The sequence below is a fragment of the Rosa chinensis genome, chromosome 4 (genome assembly GCF_002994745.2).
Source record: "Rosa chinensis cultivar Old Blush chromosome 4, RchiOBHm-V2, whole genome shotgun sequence".
Classification (NCBI taxonomy): Eukaryota; Viridiplantae; Streptophyta; class Magnoliopsida; order Rosales; family Rosaceae; genus Rosa; species Rosa chinensis.
The window spans coordinates 60,492,386-60,510,896 of NC_037091.1; the positions used below are offsets into that span (position 1 = coordinate 60,492,386).

General features: G+C 36.7%; 1 protein-coding gene across 1 annotated transcript; it reads left to right on the plus strand.

The window, feature by feature from the left end:
* The first annotated feature begins 417 nt into the window (after positions 1 to 417).
* On the plus strand, positions 418 to 1,932 carry LOC112199858 (cytosolic sulfotransferase 13). Its single transcript, XM_024340830.2, has one exon. It carries the CDS (start codon positions 747 to 749, stop codon positions 1,746 to 1,748), a length of 1,002 nt encoding a protein of 333 aa, XP_024196598.1. The 5' UTR covers positions 418 to 746; the 3' UTR covers positions 1,749 to 1,932.
* The last annotated feature ends 16,579 nt before the right edge of the window (positions 1,933 to 18,511 follow it).

Sequence of the window (18,511 nt, forward strand, 5' to 3'; positions counted from 1 at the left end):
AACAATCGAACAGATTCACTTTGGAAAAGTTATGCCAGGGCCGTGAGTTTTTAAGGACCCTGTTGGATCATATGTTTTGGGGTTCAAAGCAGTGAATATATGTGTTGGTATATATACATGTAAAGGTGTTACCCATTTCAAATTCTCGCTTCTCTAATTTTTAGTCGGTGTACATCGAAGTACCCCATTTACTAGCTTTACTATATGTTTTCTTATCAATTATTAAGCAAAAAGGACAAACATGAAAAAATATCATAAATAGTTAAACACAACAAGCGTGATTCACGCCACTAACTGAATTTCTTTTGTTACTTTTTGTTGTATGGAAGAGTATTCGATCCTTAGCAGGAGGCACGTTGGGCTTGTCCGTACGTACTAACATGCAAGTCAGTGGTGTTCATCACTAACTCAGAATGACAATGGGTTCCTTTCTTTTAGGAAGAAAAAAAATTAATAAATCTGGCAAAAGACCTGTTAAAATGTCGTCCAGAAGTTTGTACTGCTCATGTTATGGCCTATGGGCAATACAAACTTCTGGTAGGTAAAATGTGAAGATATCTGGCCAACCCCTAGTAAGAAGTAAAGACACCTGTTCTTTGATCAATATGGACATATACATCTGACCAAACCTTCAAAGCCAGAGAGCCAACCCATGTACGTCGTCGCCTCACTATATAATGGAAGCAACCATTTCTTGTTATTTCGTTAATAGGCAATCAAATCTGATCCTTTCGTAACTACGTACCATGTCACTACCTCAAACTCCTCCTTCTCTTCCCCAATACTTGCAAGAAATTGAGCTCAGCCAAGAAACCAGAGACCTAATATCCACGCTTCCTGCTGAGAAAGGATTGATTTCAGGTCATTTACATCAGTACCAGGGCTTTTGGTACCCCACTATGCATATCCAAAAAGTTTTAGCCTCCCAAAAACACTTTCAAGCTCAAGATACTGATATCCTTCTCGCTACTACTCCCAAATCAGGCACCACTTGGCTCAAGGCAATTCTGTTTGCGCTAGTAAAGCGAGTGCACTATCATCCAGACCCACAAAACATGGACCACCCTTTGCTCACAAACAACCCTCATGTTCTTGTGCCCTTCTTGGAGAATAAGCATTCCGGTAAGAACCAGATTCCTGACCCCACCTCTTATGCTCCTCCCAGGCTCTTTTCAACTCACTTACCACTAGCGCATCTGCCACAATCTGTTAAAGACTCTGCTTGCAAGGTTGTCTATCTGTGTAGAAACCCTAAGGACATAATAGTTTCACTTTGGCACTTCACAAACAGAGTGAGACACAAGAGTATGGGAACCAATTCACTTGAAGAAGTTTTCGAATACTTCCGCAGGGGAGTGAGTGGGTATGGACCCTTTTGGGATCATGTGTTGGGCTACTGGAAGGAAAGCTTGGAAGGGCCTGAAACGGTGTTCTTCCTCAAATATGAGGAAATGAAAGAAAAACCTGGTCTGCAGTTGAGGAGACTAGCTGAGTTCTTGGGGTGCCCATTTTCACCGAAAGAAGAGGCACAGGGAGTGGTGGACAATATCTTAAGGCTGTGTAGTTTTGAGAATTTGAGCAATTTGGATGTGAACAAAAATGAGAAATTATCGACAGGGATGGAGAATAGTGCATTCTTTCGGCGAGGGGAGGCGGGAGACTGGAGGAATTATTTGACAGCTGAGATGGTGGAACAGCTAGACCGTATCATTGAAGAGAAGTTGCAAGGTTCTGACTTGAAATTCTAAGTTTGCTTAATTACTTGTTTCTGCTGCTTATTGATGTGTGTTATTTACTTCTCGATCAGTTATCTGCGTCTGTGTCGCTACTTTTCTGTGTACTTTTTCTTTGGTTTATGCGTTTGTCAACTTTGTGTGTGCTTTGAACTTGGTTAGTTCCAATGACAATATTTCAATCTCAATCATGGAATAAAAAGCAATCCAACTCTTTTATATCATTATAAAAACGAACTGAATGGCATGGAAGATATAAAAAAAATAAAAAAAAGGCCGACCAACATATAATAATAATTTTTTTTTTTTTGGCAAAAGACTGACAAGTTTTGCTGAATATGAAGTACAAATGTCCTTACCAACAATGTTGTCACTTCGTCATATTTAAATTTCTTTGGTCGATATGACCATTTTTCTTGCCTCATGGTGTACCAGAGATGTATTAGCTCCATTATATTCAGGCCCTTTAATCTGACTTGTTACAAGTGGTCTGTTAGTAACCCTAGTTGTATTGTTCATACCGCTTATAACTTCTTCCGTTTGAATGCAATTATTTGATTAGAAAAATATATAAAATTGTTTGAGATACTAATTCACAGAGTTGAAAATGGCATGAAGATTTAATAGTGGATACAATTATTCAAATCAAGTGTGATGAAGATAAAGATGGCAAACAGTTTCCTTCGATATAAGCAAGTGTATATGCATGCAAACGTGTTATTCATGTACGAATTGTCGCACTTTCTCGAAAAATTTAGTTAGTCACCCTCTTTAATACTTTTGTATATGCTTTTTGTTAATTATGAAGCGAAGATGACAAGCATGAACCCTATGCTTTCTTTATCAATTATTTAGCGAAAATGATAAGCATAAAATATTGCAATTATAATAAACAGCACTAAGTGTGGCTTTCTACTAATTCACACAACATCAATTCTTTTATCAACGTATCTTTATGTAAGATCTTATTAAGAGTTTCTTATGCAATAAATCAATATTAAATGACCACCCAATTCAAATGGAGTTTTTAATTTATCACATAATCTTTTGTAGGGACTCTCCGATCTTCAACAAGAGGCGCACCTGGCCCTTGTACGATTAACTTATAATTGCCTTAAACATTTTGGAACCACTATACGTACTAAATGCAATAGGCTTGTTAAAATGTCGTCCACACCAGAAGGTTGTAACGCTCATGAAGCACTGGCAATTTAGTTAGTTGATAATCAAAAGGACTGTAACCTTTTCTACCTGAAGGGGGTTTCAGAAGCATGTATACTAATCTTACAGAAACTAATGTCTAATGGTTGGTGAAATGTGAAGATATCTGGCCAACCCTGAGCTAGTAAAAACTAGAAAGTAAGAACAACGTTTGGTCGAACAAAAGCGGGAAATTATTGTCAGGGGTGCATTCTTTCGGCGAGGGGAGGCGGGAGACTGGAGGAATTGTTTGACAGCTGAGACGGTTGAACAGTTAGACCGTATCACTGAAGAGAAGAGGCAAGGTTCTGGATTAAAATTCTAAGTTTACTTATGTGTGTTTATTACTTCATAGTTGTTCGTGTTTGTGTGTACTCTGACCTTGAATAGTTCCAATATCAGTCGACCATGAAATAAAATTATCAACATACTTTGACCTTGGTTAGTTACAACATCAATATAGATCATGAAATAAAAAGTATTGCCGATTTGTCGTCCAATATTTTGTGTATCAAAGACATTTCATGGAATATATAAACAGATTTCAAAAGCTACATGGATGTGGCTACAGCAGTGTATGAGTGCATAAAGCCTCCCTGCCCAAGGCCCGACCGGCATGTTATGATGTACGTTAGACTTTCTACCATATTATTTCGGGAGAAAAATTCAGCTACCGTCCCCAAACTATTTTGCCAAGGCCAATTTGATACCCGAACTCTCAAAAGTATCAATGTGATACCCAAAGACCTAAATTGGTATCAACGTGATACTTCCGTCCAAAATTTCTGACGGCGCCGTCTGTTTGCTGACGTGGCAAGCACATGGGTCCAAAAAAAAAGTGAAATGACCAATTTACCCTTCTTTTTTTTTTTAGAAAAATTCATCTACCGTCCCCAAACTATTTTGCCAAAGCCAATTTGATACCCGAACTCTCAAAAGTATCAATGTGATACCCAAATACCTAAATTGGTATCAACGTGATACTTCCATCCAAAATTCTGACGGCGCCGTCTGTTTGCTGACGTGGCAAGCACGTGGGTCCCAAAAAAAAATGAAATGACCAATTTACCCTCTTTTTTTTTTGTTAATTCATTTTTTTCCTTTTCTTTTCATTTCTTTTTCTTCCTTCTTCTTCTTCTGGGATTTTCTTCTTCTTCTTCTTAGGGTTTCGCGGCACCAAGCAGCTTGGGGCTGAAGCTCCCAATTGAACCCGATACCGGTCGAAGAACCTGCTGGTGCTGAGATGATCAACGACCCATCGGCGTAAATTGGGGCCGCCGAGTTGTTGAGTGAGACGAGGCGTTCAGCCGGAAGGTACCGTGAGAGAGTGGCCGTCGAGGCGGAGTACGTACGGTCTCCGAAGGGAAGGCTATCCAATTCTAGGGAAGCCATTTTAGCTATTCTTCTTCTTCTTCTTCTTCTCTCTCCTCCTCTCTCTCTCTCCTCTCCATCTCCTCCGCCCAAACCATCACTAACGCCGCCGAGATCCTCTCCAATTCCTGCTACAAATCCATCTCCCTCGCACTCCTGTGGATTAACCACCTCCTCCCATCGCTTTCCCTGTCTGATCACTCAAGTCCCTCCCGTTCGACGCCAAGATCGCTACCATGCTCGACGGCCACTCTCTCACTATACCTTCCGGCTGAACGCCTCGTCTCACTCAACAACTTGGCGGCCCCAATTTACGCCGACGGGTCGTTGATCATCTCAGCACCAGCAGGTTCTTCGACCGGTATCGGGTTCGATTGGGAGCTTCAGCCCCAAGCTGCTTGGTGCCGCGAAACCCTAAGAAGAAGAAGAAGAAAATCCCAGAAGAAGAAGAAGGAAGAAAAAGAAATGAAAAGAAAAGGAAAAAAATGAATTAACAAAAAAAGAGAGGGTAAATTGGTCATTTCATTTTTTTTTGGGACCCACGTGCTTGCCACGGCAGCAAACAGACGGCGCCATCAGAATTTTGGACAGAAGTATCACGTTGATACCAATTTAGGTATTTGGGTATCACATTGATACTTTTGAGAGTTCGGGTATCAAATTGGCTTTGGCAAAATAGTTTGGAGACGGTAAATGAATTTTTCTAAAAAAAAAAAGAAGGGTAAATTGGTCATTTCACTTTTTTTTGGACCCATGTGCTTGCCACGTCAGCAAACAGACGGCGCCGTCAGAAATTTTGGACGGAAGTATCACGTTGATACCAATTTAGGTTTTTGGGTATCACATTGATACTTTTGAGAGTTCGGGTATCAAATTGGCCTTGGCAAAATAGTTTGGGGACGGTAGCTGAATTTTTCTCTTATTTCGGAGTATACTTTCTACCATATTATTTTGGAGTATGTTATATTTTGAATTCTTCTACATACGGATTAGGTAGCTTTCCTTCCTGATTCAATAGTAGAAAGACCAAAGACTAGAATTTTTGATACTAGCACAGTGGTTTAGGAAGATATAACATCACAAAGATAAAGCCCAAGGGATCTCTGAGTTCTTTTCTCCTACAGATCTCCCTGGTGGACATAGTACGTTGTAGGCCATGGAAAACTAACATTGGGTGACCTAATTATACTAATAGGTCGTTTGGCAATTATGGGAAAATGACATGATTAAATTTTGGGCTAGAGGACATTAATACTTGTCTAATCTTGTGTATTTCGATTTGCTCTGATGCAGGCCAGCCTTCCATCAAATTCCGTCTTACGAATGTAAACTTGAACGCCTTACTGTTCGAGTTTTCTGTCTGAAGTAAGAGACTAGCTAACAAATTCTTGCATAAAGCCCATGTAAGCCCCCAATTATATATGTACAGTTATGTCATTGTGATACTCATTGTTAGTATAAACTATAAAGATCAGGGAATAACAGTACAAAGATTATCCGGAAGGATTCCGAACAGTACGCCTAATTACTTTTAAGAACACCCAAAAAGACAGTTCGGGAGGTAATGTCGAAACCATGAGCCGAACTAATGGCTATAGGCCTATAGACATACAAGAATTTTAAAATTGATTCAAGAGTCAAAGAGGCCGAACTTCTATTTAAATTAACATCTATCTTTTAAAGAGTTGTGCTATTCACATATCCATTTTCTCTATTCACACACCCTCTCTATTTTTCTAATATTTTAAGGGAGCTTCTATTCATACCTCCAAAATTGGCAATTGGACTTTTTTTTTTTTTTTTTTTCCTTCAAGTTATAGTTGATTATATCAACTCATGTCAAATTACCAATAAGGATACAAAATAGGGGGGGGGGGGGGGGAAGGGGTTGTGACCATTTACCCAATTTTAGCTTAAAAATTATCCACTTACTCCACTAAGAGTTTTTTACTTTCATTTACCCAATCTAACATCTATTGACAGTATTGTCCTCATTTTAATTAATAAATTACACTCATCTCTCTCTCCCCCCTCTCCTCTTCGATTTATTCTCTCTCTCTCTCTCTCTCTCTCTCTCAAATTCCACTCTGATTCCGACTTCCGCAGGCGCCGGCAAGCAAGTACTTTACTCTCTTTGTTTCTGATTTCTGATTACTTCATGCCTTAGCATTGATACATTGTTACCTTCTAGGCATTGATCAAAGTTTATTTCATTTCAGGAACAGCAACAAGAAGACAATGAATCTAGTTAAAGTGGAGTTAGATTGGAGACCACAGAAAACTATACCAACCAATTTACAACTAATCAGGTGAGTGTTGAATACTATTACGAGTTGTATATTGAAAGCTGTAAACTATATATATATATATATATATATATATATATATATAAGAGGCAGCCTACAACTCTCGCATATTGTTCATTCTTTTTGTTCAAAAATTGAAAATTGAAATAGGATTGTGAAATGTTCAAAAATTAAAGGAGGTCCAGCTACCGATTTTAGAGGTATAAATAGAATTAAAAAAAAAGAAGAAGGGCTTTTATAGATTTTATTAGACAATGGCCATTTTGGGAAAAGTAGGGAGGTGTAGACAGCATATTAGTTATTTATAAAAGTAAGTTGGAGGTCTATTAAGTAGGGATGTCTAAATACCAATTTTGGAGGTATGAACAGAAACTCTCATATTTTAATTCAATTCTTTTTTACAAATTACCCTAACTATTCCCTTATAATTTTTTTTTTTAATCTTTTATCTTTTATCTGTTTGACAAGTCAATCATGAATAAAACATCATTATACAATAAATCAAAATTTTTTTTTACCTATAAATGAAGGAAAAATAATACGTTTCTTAAGTGGAATGACCTGTATTATTAGACGAGGAATATGCTTCCCAGGTAATTACGTTCATCCAACTTAATCTAAATTGCAAAGTTTGTCCTCATACAAGTAGAAGGGGTAAGACGCAAGCTTTACTCCCTTGTTATTTAGGGTTCCAATATTGCACCTAGCTTACTAGAGTTTCTCGTCTCTTATAGATTGGTAATAAGCCATTTTCAAATGCAGTCTGAAATTTGAGAAATTTGTAGGTACAAAAAAAAAAGTATAATTCAAAATTAATTGTTTGAATAAGACTAACTTGAGGAGCTAGACAAATGTAGACACACGCATAATCAATAGTATGAACTCTTAATATAATGTATTTTAGATAACTGTATTGAAAGAACACTCACCCATAAATAATAAGAATGCATTATGCAAGACTGAGGACAAACTTTGCAATTTAGATTCAGTTGGATGAACGTAATTACTTGGGAACCATATTCCTTGTCTAATAATACAAGTCATTCCACTTAATGAACGTATTATTTTTCCTTCATTTATAGGTAAAAAAAAATTGATTTATTGTATAATGATGTATTTATGTTTGATTCATGATTGACTTGTCAAATAGAAAAAAGAAAAAGAATAATTGCAAGGTAATTTGTAAAAATAAAATTGAATTAAAGTGAGAGAAAAATAGAGGAGTGTCTGAATAGAGAAATTGGGTGTGTGAATAGTAGAGCTGTCAATGGGTTGTGTCAGGTTGGGTTCGTGTCGGGTCAAGGTATTTGTCGTGTCACAAGAGACAAACCCAAACCCAACTCATTTAATAATCGTGTCGAAAATTTAAACCAAAACCCAACCTATTTATTAAACGGGTTACTCGTTTCCAACCCGCTTAACCCAAACATTGAAATATGCACTTATATGTAATTAACCATTTAATAAATAGGTCGTGTTGTGTTAGATCAAATGACTTATTTGAGGATTAACATTGCGACCCATAAACTAAAAAAAAAAAATGCATAAATTGATTAAATTCACTAAAAAATCCATAAGATGAAGAATATAAATAATTACATATAATTCATAAATAATTAAATCAAATAATGATGAAGTAAAATATTTCAAATTGTCCAATCGTAGGATCAAATACTCCCAACGTCCAAAATTTCAAGAAGAAGTATAGCATAATAGGGTTATATGAGTTCACTTCGAGTTTGGGAGTTGACCCGTGGCCAACCCATATATTAAATGGGTCATGGCGGGTTGACCCGCTTTTTAATCGTGCGGGTTCAACCCGGTTTATGTTATGTGGGTTTTGAGTCGTGTTATCTGGTCGTGTCGGAAAAGAATAACACCACCCCTTTTAAACTACACATTAAACAATATATTAGCTCTTTCGTACCCCGCTTTCTTGAGGGATATAAGAGATGGAGTTAAATAACCTACAAAAATGTCAATCAAGCTGTGATGATGCATATTATCATATTATGTAACGCCTTTTACCGCTGACTTTTTTTTTTTTTTTAGTTTGAGAAATACTCTTACTTTCTACATAATGGGAACTGGGAAGTTACCAATTGGTAGCCCTATTCTATTTTTTCTTTTCTATTTTTCGAATTAATATGACAACAAAGACCAATACAAATTTAGGTTTGACAAAAGCTTAAATCACTGGCTGTTTAACCAGTTACATCAGCAGAACCGAAAAGGATTTGGCAGCTGTGACAGATCAGTTAGTGGCGCGGCTGGTTAAAGAGCTGCAAGGGACTAATTTTTGGAAGCTACGACGAGCATACTCGCCTGGGGTAGCTTCTACTTGTGCAACATTGTCGATTACATGCATGTTATGACTAGTTAATTCGCTGCTTATCGAGTTGTGCTTGGGTCTTTGCAGATACAAGAGTGTGTTGAAGCCGCAACCTTCTGTAAATTCTGCAGGACCGGGACTCTTTTGAATCTTGATGAGATGAATGCTACTTAATTTGCTACACTCAGTGATCCATCTCTCGAGCCTTTGCAGATCAATGTCCTTGACTATCTCCTAGAGGGGTAAATTCTTCGATGTTGATTAATTGAATATGGTTTTGGGGTTAAGCTTACTGTAGCTAACTAAAAGTTGATGAATGTTTTAGATTTGGTACATATGTAATATGTTGCTGTACAGCTTGCAGGTTTGACTGGAGAACATATGTTTCACATTGGCACTTCACAGACAGATGTGTCTCTACTTCATCTGTAATATGTTGCTGTACAGCTTGCAGATTTGGCGGAACAGCTAGAGTGCTAGACCGTATCACTGAAGAGATAAACCTTGCAACGATTAAAATTCTAAGTTTGCTGGTGTGAACATTTACTTCTTAGTTGTTCGTGTTTGTGTATGTGTACTCTGACCTTGGTTATTGACATTATCTTGAATCTCATGAAATAAAATGTATGAATATAATTTGACCTTGGTTAGTTCCAACGTTAATATATGAATCTCATGAAATAAAAAGTATTGCCGATTTGTTGTGCAATATTTCTGTATCAATTAAAGAAATTTGTGGAATTTATAAACAGATTCCAATAGCTACATGCCTCTGGCTACAGCGGTGTCTCCCTGCCCAAGGTCCTACTGGCATGTTATGCTGCAAGTTAGACTTTCTACCATATTTCAGAATATATGTTATATTTCGAATTTTTCTCCGGACATGGTAGGCCATAGAAAACTATTGGAAGAAATAATATCTGTTTGAGTTGATTACCTTTTTATATTTTTTGAAGTAAAGTACTGGAATTTTATTCAGATATTAGGGAGCAGGATTACAATCTTGTGAAACAAGGTCAACAATACAGGGTGGAGTTGTTCCTTGCCGTGATGCTTGTCGTAGAATTTTAAAAGCAAGATTAGCGAGTTTATGTGCCACCCTATTACAAGACCGGGAGGCAAATTTGATCAGTACACCCAGCATCGTACTCAAATCCTGTTGAATATCATGGACAATGCAGCTCGTAACTGAGAGATTCAAGGCAGTACCTATGATCTCTTGAACTGCCACTAGACAATCAACTATGACAAATGAGACAAGCTAGTGTACTGGTGGGTATGAGATACCCTCATTTACAACTATTTGAACAAAAATTTACAAGTATTTGAACCAAAATTACAATATTGAGAACAAAAGTTACCATATTCATTTACACTATTTACATATAGTTAAATAAAAATTACAACATTGACAACGAATTTGTTCAAAAGCTTGTAAAAATGTCGGAAGAGGTGTAATTACCATTATTAGAACTAAGATTACAACATTGACAACGAATTTGTTCAAAAACTTGTAAAATGTCGTAAGAGGTGTAATTACTATTATTATAACTAATATTACACAAAGTAGGACTCAAATTACAACTTTGACAACAAAATTTGTTCTCACTTTTGTAAATGTGGGTATGAGATACCCACCACTACACTAGAATTTCCCCAATCTGTATCTGCAGATTCTTGATGAACTGCAGGCCTTCCTTGATTGCCAACAGTTCCATCTGTTGTGCCGGGTTTACATAAAAAATCTGTTTTGAGAAAGCAGCTTGAAAGGCTCCACTTGAACTTCTTAAAACTCCTCCAGTTCCACCATATGATTCTTGGGAGATAAACGCTCCATCAACATTTAGCTTAAGAATTGCAGCAGCCTGCCATCTCCTTGTAGTTTTTTGGATTGGTATAGTGGGACTCTAGCCTTGTGAAAATTTTCAAGCTATGTAATGCATCAGCAGATTGTCATTTGACGACTGCACTTTGCCTTCCCCCACAATTTGGTACTTCGACTTTTTCACAAACTCCAGATTATCATGAATAGTTTTGCGAAAATGTCAGCTTTGAGATTAAGAGACTGCTCTAGCATCCACTCTCTAAAGTCTAAGTTTGGCAGAATAGTGTGTTTCAAAGAAGAAAGTTGACCTCAAAGTAACTGAAGGGCAACTGGGCACTTCAAAAAAATGTGTGCTGTAGTTTCCACCTTGTGATTGCACAGGAGACATCCAACGTCTCCTACATAACCCTTTCGGAGAAGTTGCTCCCTTATAGGTGATAGGTTGTTACATGCCCTCCATACACATGTGGGCCTTGCCGGGAACATGAGCTTTCCAAAGACGCTTCCACAGAGGATCACCGGATGAGGATGAAGCTAAGACATTGCCCAACACAGCGCGTCAAATCCAGTAAGCACTCTTCACGGTGAAAGTTCCTCGCTTCTGCACTCTTCACGGTGAATTCTGGCTCTAGATTATGAATGTTACAAACAAATATGTTACATACTCTTTTATTGGAACTTTGATATATTAGCCATTCAAGAATGTTTGCATTCTGCTATATGTTGACAATTATAAATTTATAATGCTTATTTATTGATAGCTTGACTTCATATGCTTCGTTACATCTTTTAACCCACATGAATCTAAGGTCATTACCGTGCAGTAGTCCTTTTTCTTTTTATTCTAGTTCGGCTTGTGATTCATGTGGCATACCATTAATTGAATTTATTCTCTCAACTTTTGCCATGAATATTTTAGAACCAGTACTGACGTGTAACTTTTGCCGTGAATATTTTAGAACCAGTACTGGGTTTGCTTACTAGTTACTGGCTTACTGCTGCTTACTGTGTGTGTGTGTGTGTCATTTACATAGTTATCACTTACCAGTACGTGTTTGTGTGCGTACTTTGACCTTGGTTAGTTCTATTGTAAATCTTGGGCTAGCTAAAGGACATTCTTGTGTATTTCGTTTTGCTCTAATGCAGGCCGGCCTTCCATCAAATTCCTTGTTACGAGTATAAACTTGAACCTCTTACTGTTTGAGTTTGCTGTCCGAAGTTAGACACTAGCTAACAAATTCTTGCATAAAGCCCAAGTAAGCTCCCACTTATGTACAGTTATGTCATTGTGATACACATCGTTACTATAAAGATCAGGATTCAAAAATAACATTACAAAGATTATCCGGAAGGATGCCAATCAGTACACCTAATTTCTATTAAGAACACCCAAGGACAGTTCGAGAGGTAATGTCAAAACCCTGAGCCGAACTAGTGGCTATAGACATATAAGAATTTTAAAATTTATTCATGAGTCAAGGAGGCCTAACTTCTAACCAAATAAACGTCTTATCTTTTAAACTACACACTGAGCAATATATTAGCTTCTTTGTATATGGCTTTCTTGAAGGATATAAGAGATGAAGTTAATTAACCTGCAAAAATGTTAATCAAATTGTGACGATGCATATTATGTAACGCCTTTCATCGTTGAAGGTTTTTTTTTAGTTTGAGAAATACTCATACTTCTACATAATAATATGGAAAGTTACCAATAAATTGGTAACCCTATTCTTTCTTTCTTTTTTCCTTTCTATTTTTCGAACTAATATAACTACAATTTCTCAAAAAAAAAAAAACTAATATAACTACAAAGACCAATACAAATTTAGGGATTGACAAAAGCCCAAATCATTGGCTGACTTTAACCAGTTACATCAGCAAAACCACTACTGGCATGATTAATTGCTTGCTTTCTTGGTGAGGCTGGAGTTGGAGTAATAATTAGGCTTTCATATTTTCTGTCTCGGTTTGGTTACAACCAATTTGTGCTTCTTGTTCTTACACATATCCTTCTTCCTCAGACGTTCTTGTACTCGATCTCTAAATCTGACCAGCCTCAACGTGGCTGTTATTGGCTTCGTATTAATCATGGATCGACATACTACTTAATTGTACATTTGTACCGCTGTACGTACTGCGTCGTTAAGCAAATTAACAACTAGCACATGCATGACTTAATTATAGTAAACGCTTGGTTTGGACGTGCTAAAATCTAAATTTATACGACTAAATCGTAGACTAGACGACATGAATGCTTTACTCCTCAGATTTTCCGAGACATTTGGAGAGTTCTGCTTCCAATAATGTTAGTTACTTAACTTCATCTTTGCCGACTATGCCAGAATTTCTAACTGCAACCAACTTTGAGTCCTCTTAAAGTTGCCAGCTCTTAGTGTTAGCTATATGTTGTTGCTATTAGCTAGCTACTTTATGAGTTACCAAACTTCTGGGTTGCTCCCAACTACAAAATCTGAGTGCCATTTTATCATAAGTACTAATTAAATCGACCCAAAAGTAGTGTGCTTTGAATTCCTGTTGTACATTTTTATTTCTAGCCGCATTCCGGAAAAATAATTCAAAGAAAATTCTTCACCTATATATATATATATATATATATATATATATATATATGTTTTTTCTTTTAGAGAGAAAGCTAACTTTAATAGTGATATCGATCTGTAGTTCCGTACAATGTTGAAAACCCGTTTTTTATACGAGTTATAATAGACTTCTTTGTAAGGTCCTATATTATCTTCCATTTAAGTTATATATCGATCGAAGCCATTGGCCTAGAGTTTAAGCAAAGTATATGCATGCAAACATGCTCAAATTCTCCCAACTTCTAATCGTTTGGTGGCCTTTGGTCCACATGAAGCACCCCTTTACTAGTATTACTATATGTATGCATGCTTTCTTAATCAATTATAAAGCCAAAATAACAATGCAAATATTGCCATATATGGAGGCACATCGGGCCCTTAGCTATATATATGCCTTTCTCTAATTTATATAATTTTTTCTTCTTTTTTTTAATCAAGCCCACAGGGCGAAATAATATATTCATCACAAACCAGAATAGACCGTTACATACCCTTCCGCTGTCATTTAAGGACATAGACAGACAAGAAGATAGTGGTATACGTAGAAATAGACCCACTCATTATACATTTCAGATCGTAGAGATAGCGGATGTCCTCTTTCGATACTACTCCAGAGACGCTACAGAGACATAGAGTGCACATCGGTGCTTAGTTTCCTAATACAAGGAATTATTGTAATTTAGGTAAAACTAAAAAAAACATAGGGTTGGGCCTAGGCCCTAAACCCTAGCCCAAATAAACATTGGACTAGGGCAGAAATCCAGCCCAACAATTTGCAAGCCAACATGGTAATCTGCAAGGAAGTTCGCCCCAGGCCCATCAAACCAGTTCGGGCCAGTCAACCTGCTCCTCCCTTCCCCGTCTTATAGCACCATCCGGCAAGATCCATCCGACCCACGTCGCTACACTTTGCACTGCCACGCCATCCTCTTGGTGTTCCAAACTGCAACGACCTGCATCACCACGTCGCCCAAGCAACCCCGCCACAACCTGCATCACTATGGACCAAAACCATCCCCGATCCAGGCTGCCTAACACCCCACCGCCATCGATCGAGATCTCTGAAGCCTGCGATCCAGGAAACCCATCGGTGGGGATCGTACTACCGGCCGGTGCAGCCCGACCACCACCATTTGAACCATCCCAGCCGAACCAACTGAAAAGCCAGAGCGCATTCCTCCTACGAAATCACCATAGGTCGTAGTTCTTCCGTCCGGCAGCAACCCCATGACGGTAGGAGGCTAGAGGCCATCCCAACATCCGGGCGCTGCCGGACGAGAACAAGAATCGAACGGCGTAGGCCTTAGGGTTTCTAAGGTGAGAGAGAAACCTAGAGGAGAAAGAGATTTATATAATTTCTTTAAATTAAATCTTTTAAAACTAATACTAACACATACATAATCAATCAAAAACAATAGAAATACATGAATCACGATGAGTTCCTTTCATTAAAAATTAAAAATGTCTAGCAAGAGACATGTCATAGTGTCGTCCACACCACAAGTTGGTAGATTAATTATGAAGTTTTAATTGAGGAAATTAAAACCTATAACATTTGCAATCTCTCAACTAACAAATCTTACTAGGACGTCCTAATTATTATCAGGATCTTATACGCGACCCAAGCTACCTAGCATTGCTTGTATATTGTGAACCATATATGTGGTTTGTGTGTGAAGAAAATATTTAAGAGCAATGAATGTTCGTTCGTATAATTAGTCAGTGAGTTAGGTGATAAGTACCCAAAATATGTGATAGAAGTTAGGGAAGGACCAGCTAGCAGGTAGGGTTTGGTTGCGGACTATTATAATTTGCTAATCTTCTGCTACATATGAAGCACGAGGCATATATCTGACGTATATTCAAACACCAACTCGGATTATATGTCATAATTATGGGGACAAACCCCATTGAAGTTGATGATGCATATCACTGCTTTCATTACAAGTTTACTCGATTAATTAGTTAAGAACCTAATACCGAAAACATGGAAATGAAATCAGTTGAAATTTGAAATCACCCAAATAATAAAAAAAGAACTTCTATATACTGTCACAATTTTTTTTTTTTTTTCCGGAGTGCTCTATATCACACAAGAAATATAACACACATACTCTACATGTTCGAATATGAGTTAAAGAAAGTTAAAAAAAAATAGAAATAGTCGAGTACTGTAAAATATTTAATTATGTGAGGTACTCTCTTTGTTCACAAAGAGGACGAGGGGATCAAAAAATGTTAGTGACACTATTTTTCTAAAATCGTTAGCAATTCAAAATTTGAAGTCGAAAAATTAACTATATCATAGTTGGTTAATGAGTTATAGGTTTCATTCTCCATCGTTTTAAGTTTTAACATGTGAAAAAAAAAAAAAAATGTTTGTCATAATACGCATGTGTAACGCAACTAGTATTTATTCAACATTTTTTAGGTTTTAAGCTAAGCGTTGTATTCACTAGACTACGGGCTAACTATTTCGTTCTCCACCTAGTCACGAGCTAACCAATTATGATTTTTTGTAGTCACCACTCACCAGCGGGGCAGCCAACCATGAGATACTTGGTAAATACCACGCTTAAAGTTACTTAAAACATGAGAAACCCTATTACGTCATTAATGACGAGATCTTTCAAATGTGGTAGGGCGAGAGAAGACGAGTCGTTCCTTTCATGGTACGGCTTCGAACGTGACAGGGGACAAATCTGGGCTTCGCTTCCATCAATCACTCAGTTTTGGGCTTCGGGGAAGAAAGACTGTTGTGGACTAAGAAGGCCCACCTAGCCTCATCATCATTTATTACGTGGACGCGCTTCTACTGCGAAACGTGTGCGTACAACAGAGGCTGTTCTCTGTCCTGTGTGGGACCAGCCCTCGTATTCAAACAGCTATTGCCATTCCTGTTGCCAACTGGCAACCAGCCAACCAGGGACCGTCCTACTTTTGGCGGCAAACAATTTTAATTTTCTTCTTACTGATAATTATTTTGAGTTTTCTTTTTATGATAATTATTTTGAGGTGGAATCATTATTTAGTTAGAAGCGATCGATAAAAGTTTTCTGTTTTTCAAACTAAGACTTCATGTCTTCATGTATGCCATCCATTTCAAAGAAGCTGGTTACCGCATGAATGTCATAGAGTTTATCATCTGTCTCTCGACTGAATAATTGTTTGACATTAATTTAATTATAAATTGTAATATACTTACAAGTTACAATAAAAATGTAAATTATTAATAATTTTGCTTGAATTCAGCTAGAAAAAATATTATTATTTTATATTTAAATTGAGTTCGGCTATAAGTCTAAAAATAATTAGACTCAAGTGCTTTATCGAAGTTTATCATTGAATCATTATAAATAATTATTATTAAAATAAAAATGTGAATTATTAATTATTTATTGTAATAGACCGCAGTCAACTTGAATCCGGTTCCTGGATAAAACTAAATAGACAAATTTAGTTCAAATTTACATAATTTTTTTAAACATAGTCAGTAGTAATTACTACGTATCTATAGCCTTTGATAATTTAATTGGTCCATATGATCAATTTTCTCTTTTTTTCTTTTCCCCGAGTAATCGAGACCGAGCTAATAATAGAATTGAATTGCCATTTGGTCCCGACACCTTTTCTTTCTACTTTTTCTCTGACGTGGAACGTGAACTGGCATCGTACCCGAACGACGTTTCGTGCCCTCGAAAGGACGTGTTATATTTTTATTCTTAAAGAAAAGAAATCAATTAATTAATGATTAAATTACTAAAAGAAAGAGAAGAGACCGCAAGATTATGACACGGACGTGCTACGTGCGTGACTGCCATGCCAGCTCCCATATGCAAAGTCTGCTCACTGGTCTGACGCTAGTCACGTGCACTCGTACGACCCTCGACAAAACATTTAACTTAATTTTTTAAAGGGAATTCATTTTTTTTCTTTTAACTGTTTTTCTAAATAAAGTGGGTCGAGTCGGTCGACAAAACACCGATTCATGCATAGGCTGGTTGACCGTTGACCGAGGCTACTTAGTAGGGAATGAAACACCTACTGATTACTTAACCAAATTAAGTGGTTAGCTTTAACCTATAGTGAGCCTGGGGACGGTTAAGAATGGTGGTTAGTAGTTATAAGCGGTTGTTCATGAAGTGTTAACGGGCACCTGCTTGCTTCATGATGAGGATTTAGGGAGGTTCGGATCGATGATGATGATAATAATAATGTCACACTCGCTTGGATTTGATTCAAGGAAAAGCATTGTTGATTAGTTTTATGAATTTCTTTGGGTATAGTAGAGGATCTGACGGCTAATGATTTGTGATAATCCACTTGGTGCACGTCTGAAAAAAGAGTGGTTACTGTAATGTAGCAGGAGAGGAATCATAATTATATAGGATTTTATAACAAAAAGCTGAGAATCTAAATGGGAGATTATGATCTGATCAGAAGCTATAATTCTTACAGATAGTTGATCCGCTTGTTTCAAAATGAAGATTGTTTTACTTTTGAAAAATTTAATTTATACCCACCTGCATGCATGATATGATTAGTACTCTAATCTTCTATTACAAGGAATAAGAGGTGAAATTTAGTATTATATATATTATTACATATTGTTAGTATTTATATTATATTGTTAGTATTCTACTTTTCTATTTACAAAAAATAAGAGGTGAAATTTATATTATATTATTACATATTTGATTAGAATACAATGAATTATCTACGGTAAGCTTAATTTGTAGAATCTTATAACAACTCATAAAGTGATATAAAAATTTTTACTTTTTTATTTGCATATTGAATATAATATTTTTATTAAACATAACTTTTCATTTCCGTGATCAATTGTTAATTTTATGTGATGTAATTCTTTATTTAAATTATTTACCCATTGCACCTTAATTAGATTTTTGAGAGATTGATTCCATCTTAATTGAATTATTGAGATTGAGTAACTTAATATTTGATTTTACCCTTAATTTGCTTCATATCCTTAAAGTTTTCCATAGAGGAAAAATATCAATCTGCAATCTTCCACTATCATTGTCAAATGGTTTATTGAGATGGAAATTAAGACACAATTGCTTGATTTTAAGGGCACTTGGAAATCAATACATTCGATCGTCTCGAAGAAACGTGCCCTA

Excerpts from the sequence above, each read along its gene's own strand:
- LOC112199858 (XM_024340830.2), top strand. The coding sequence starts at position 747 with ATGTCACTACCTCAAACTCCTCCTTCTCTTCCCCAATACTTGCAAGAA.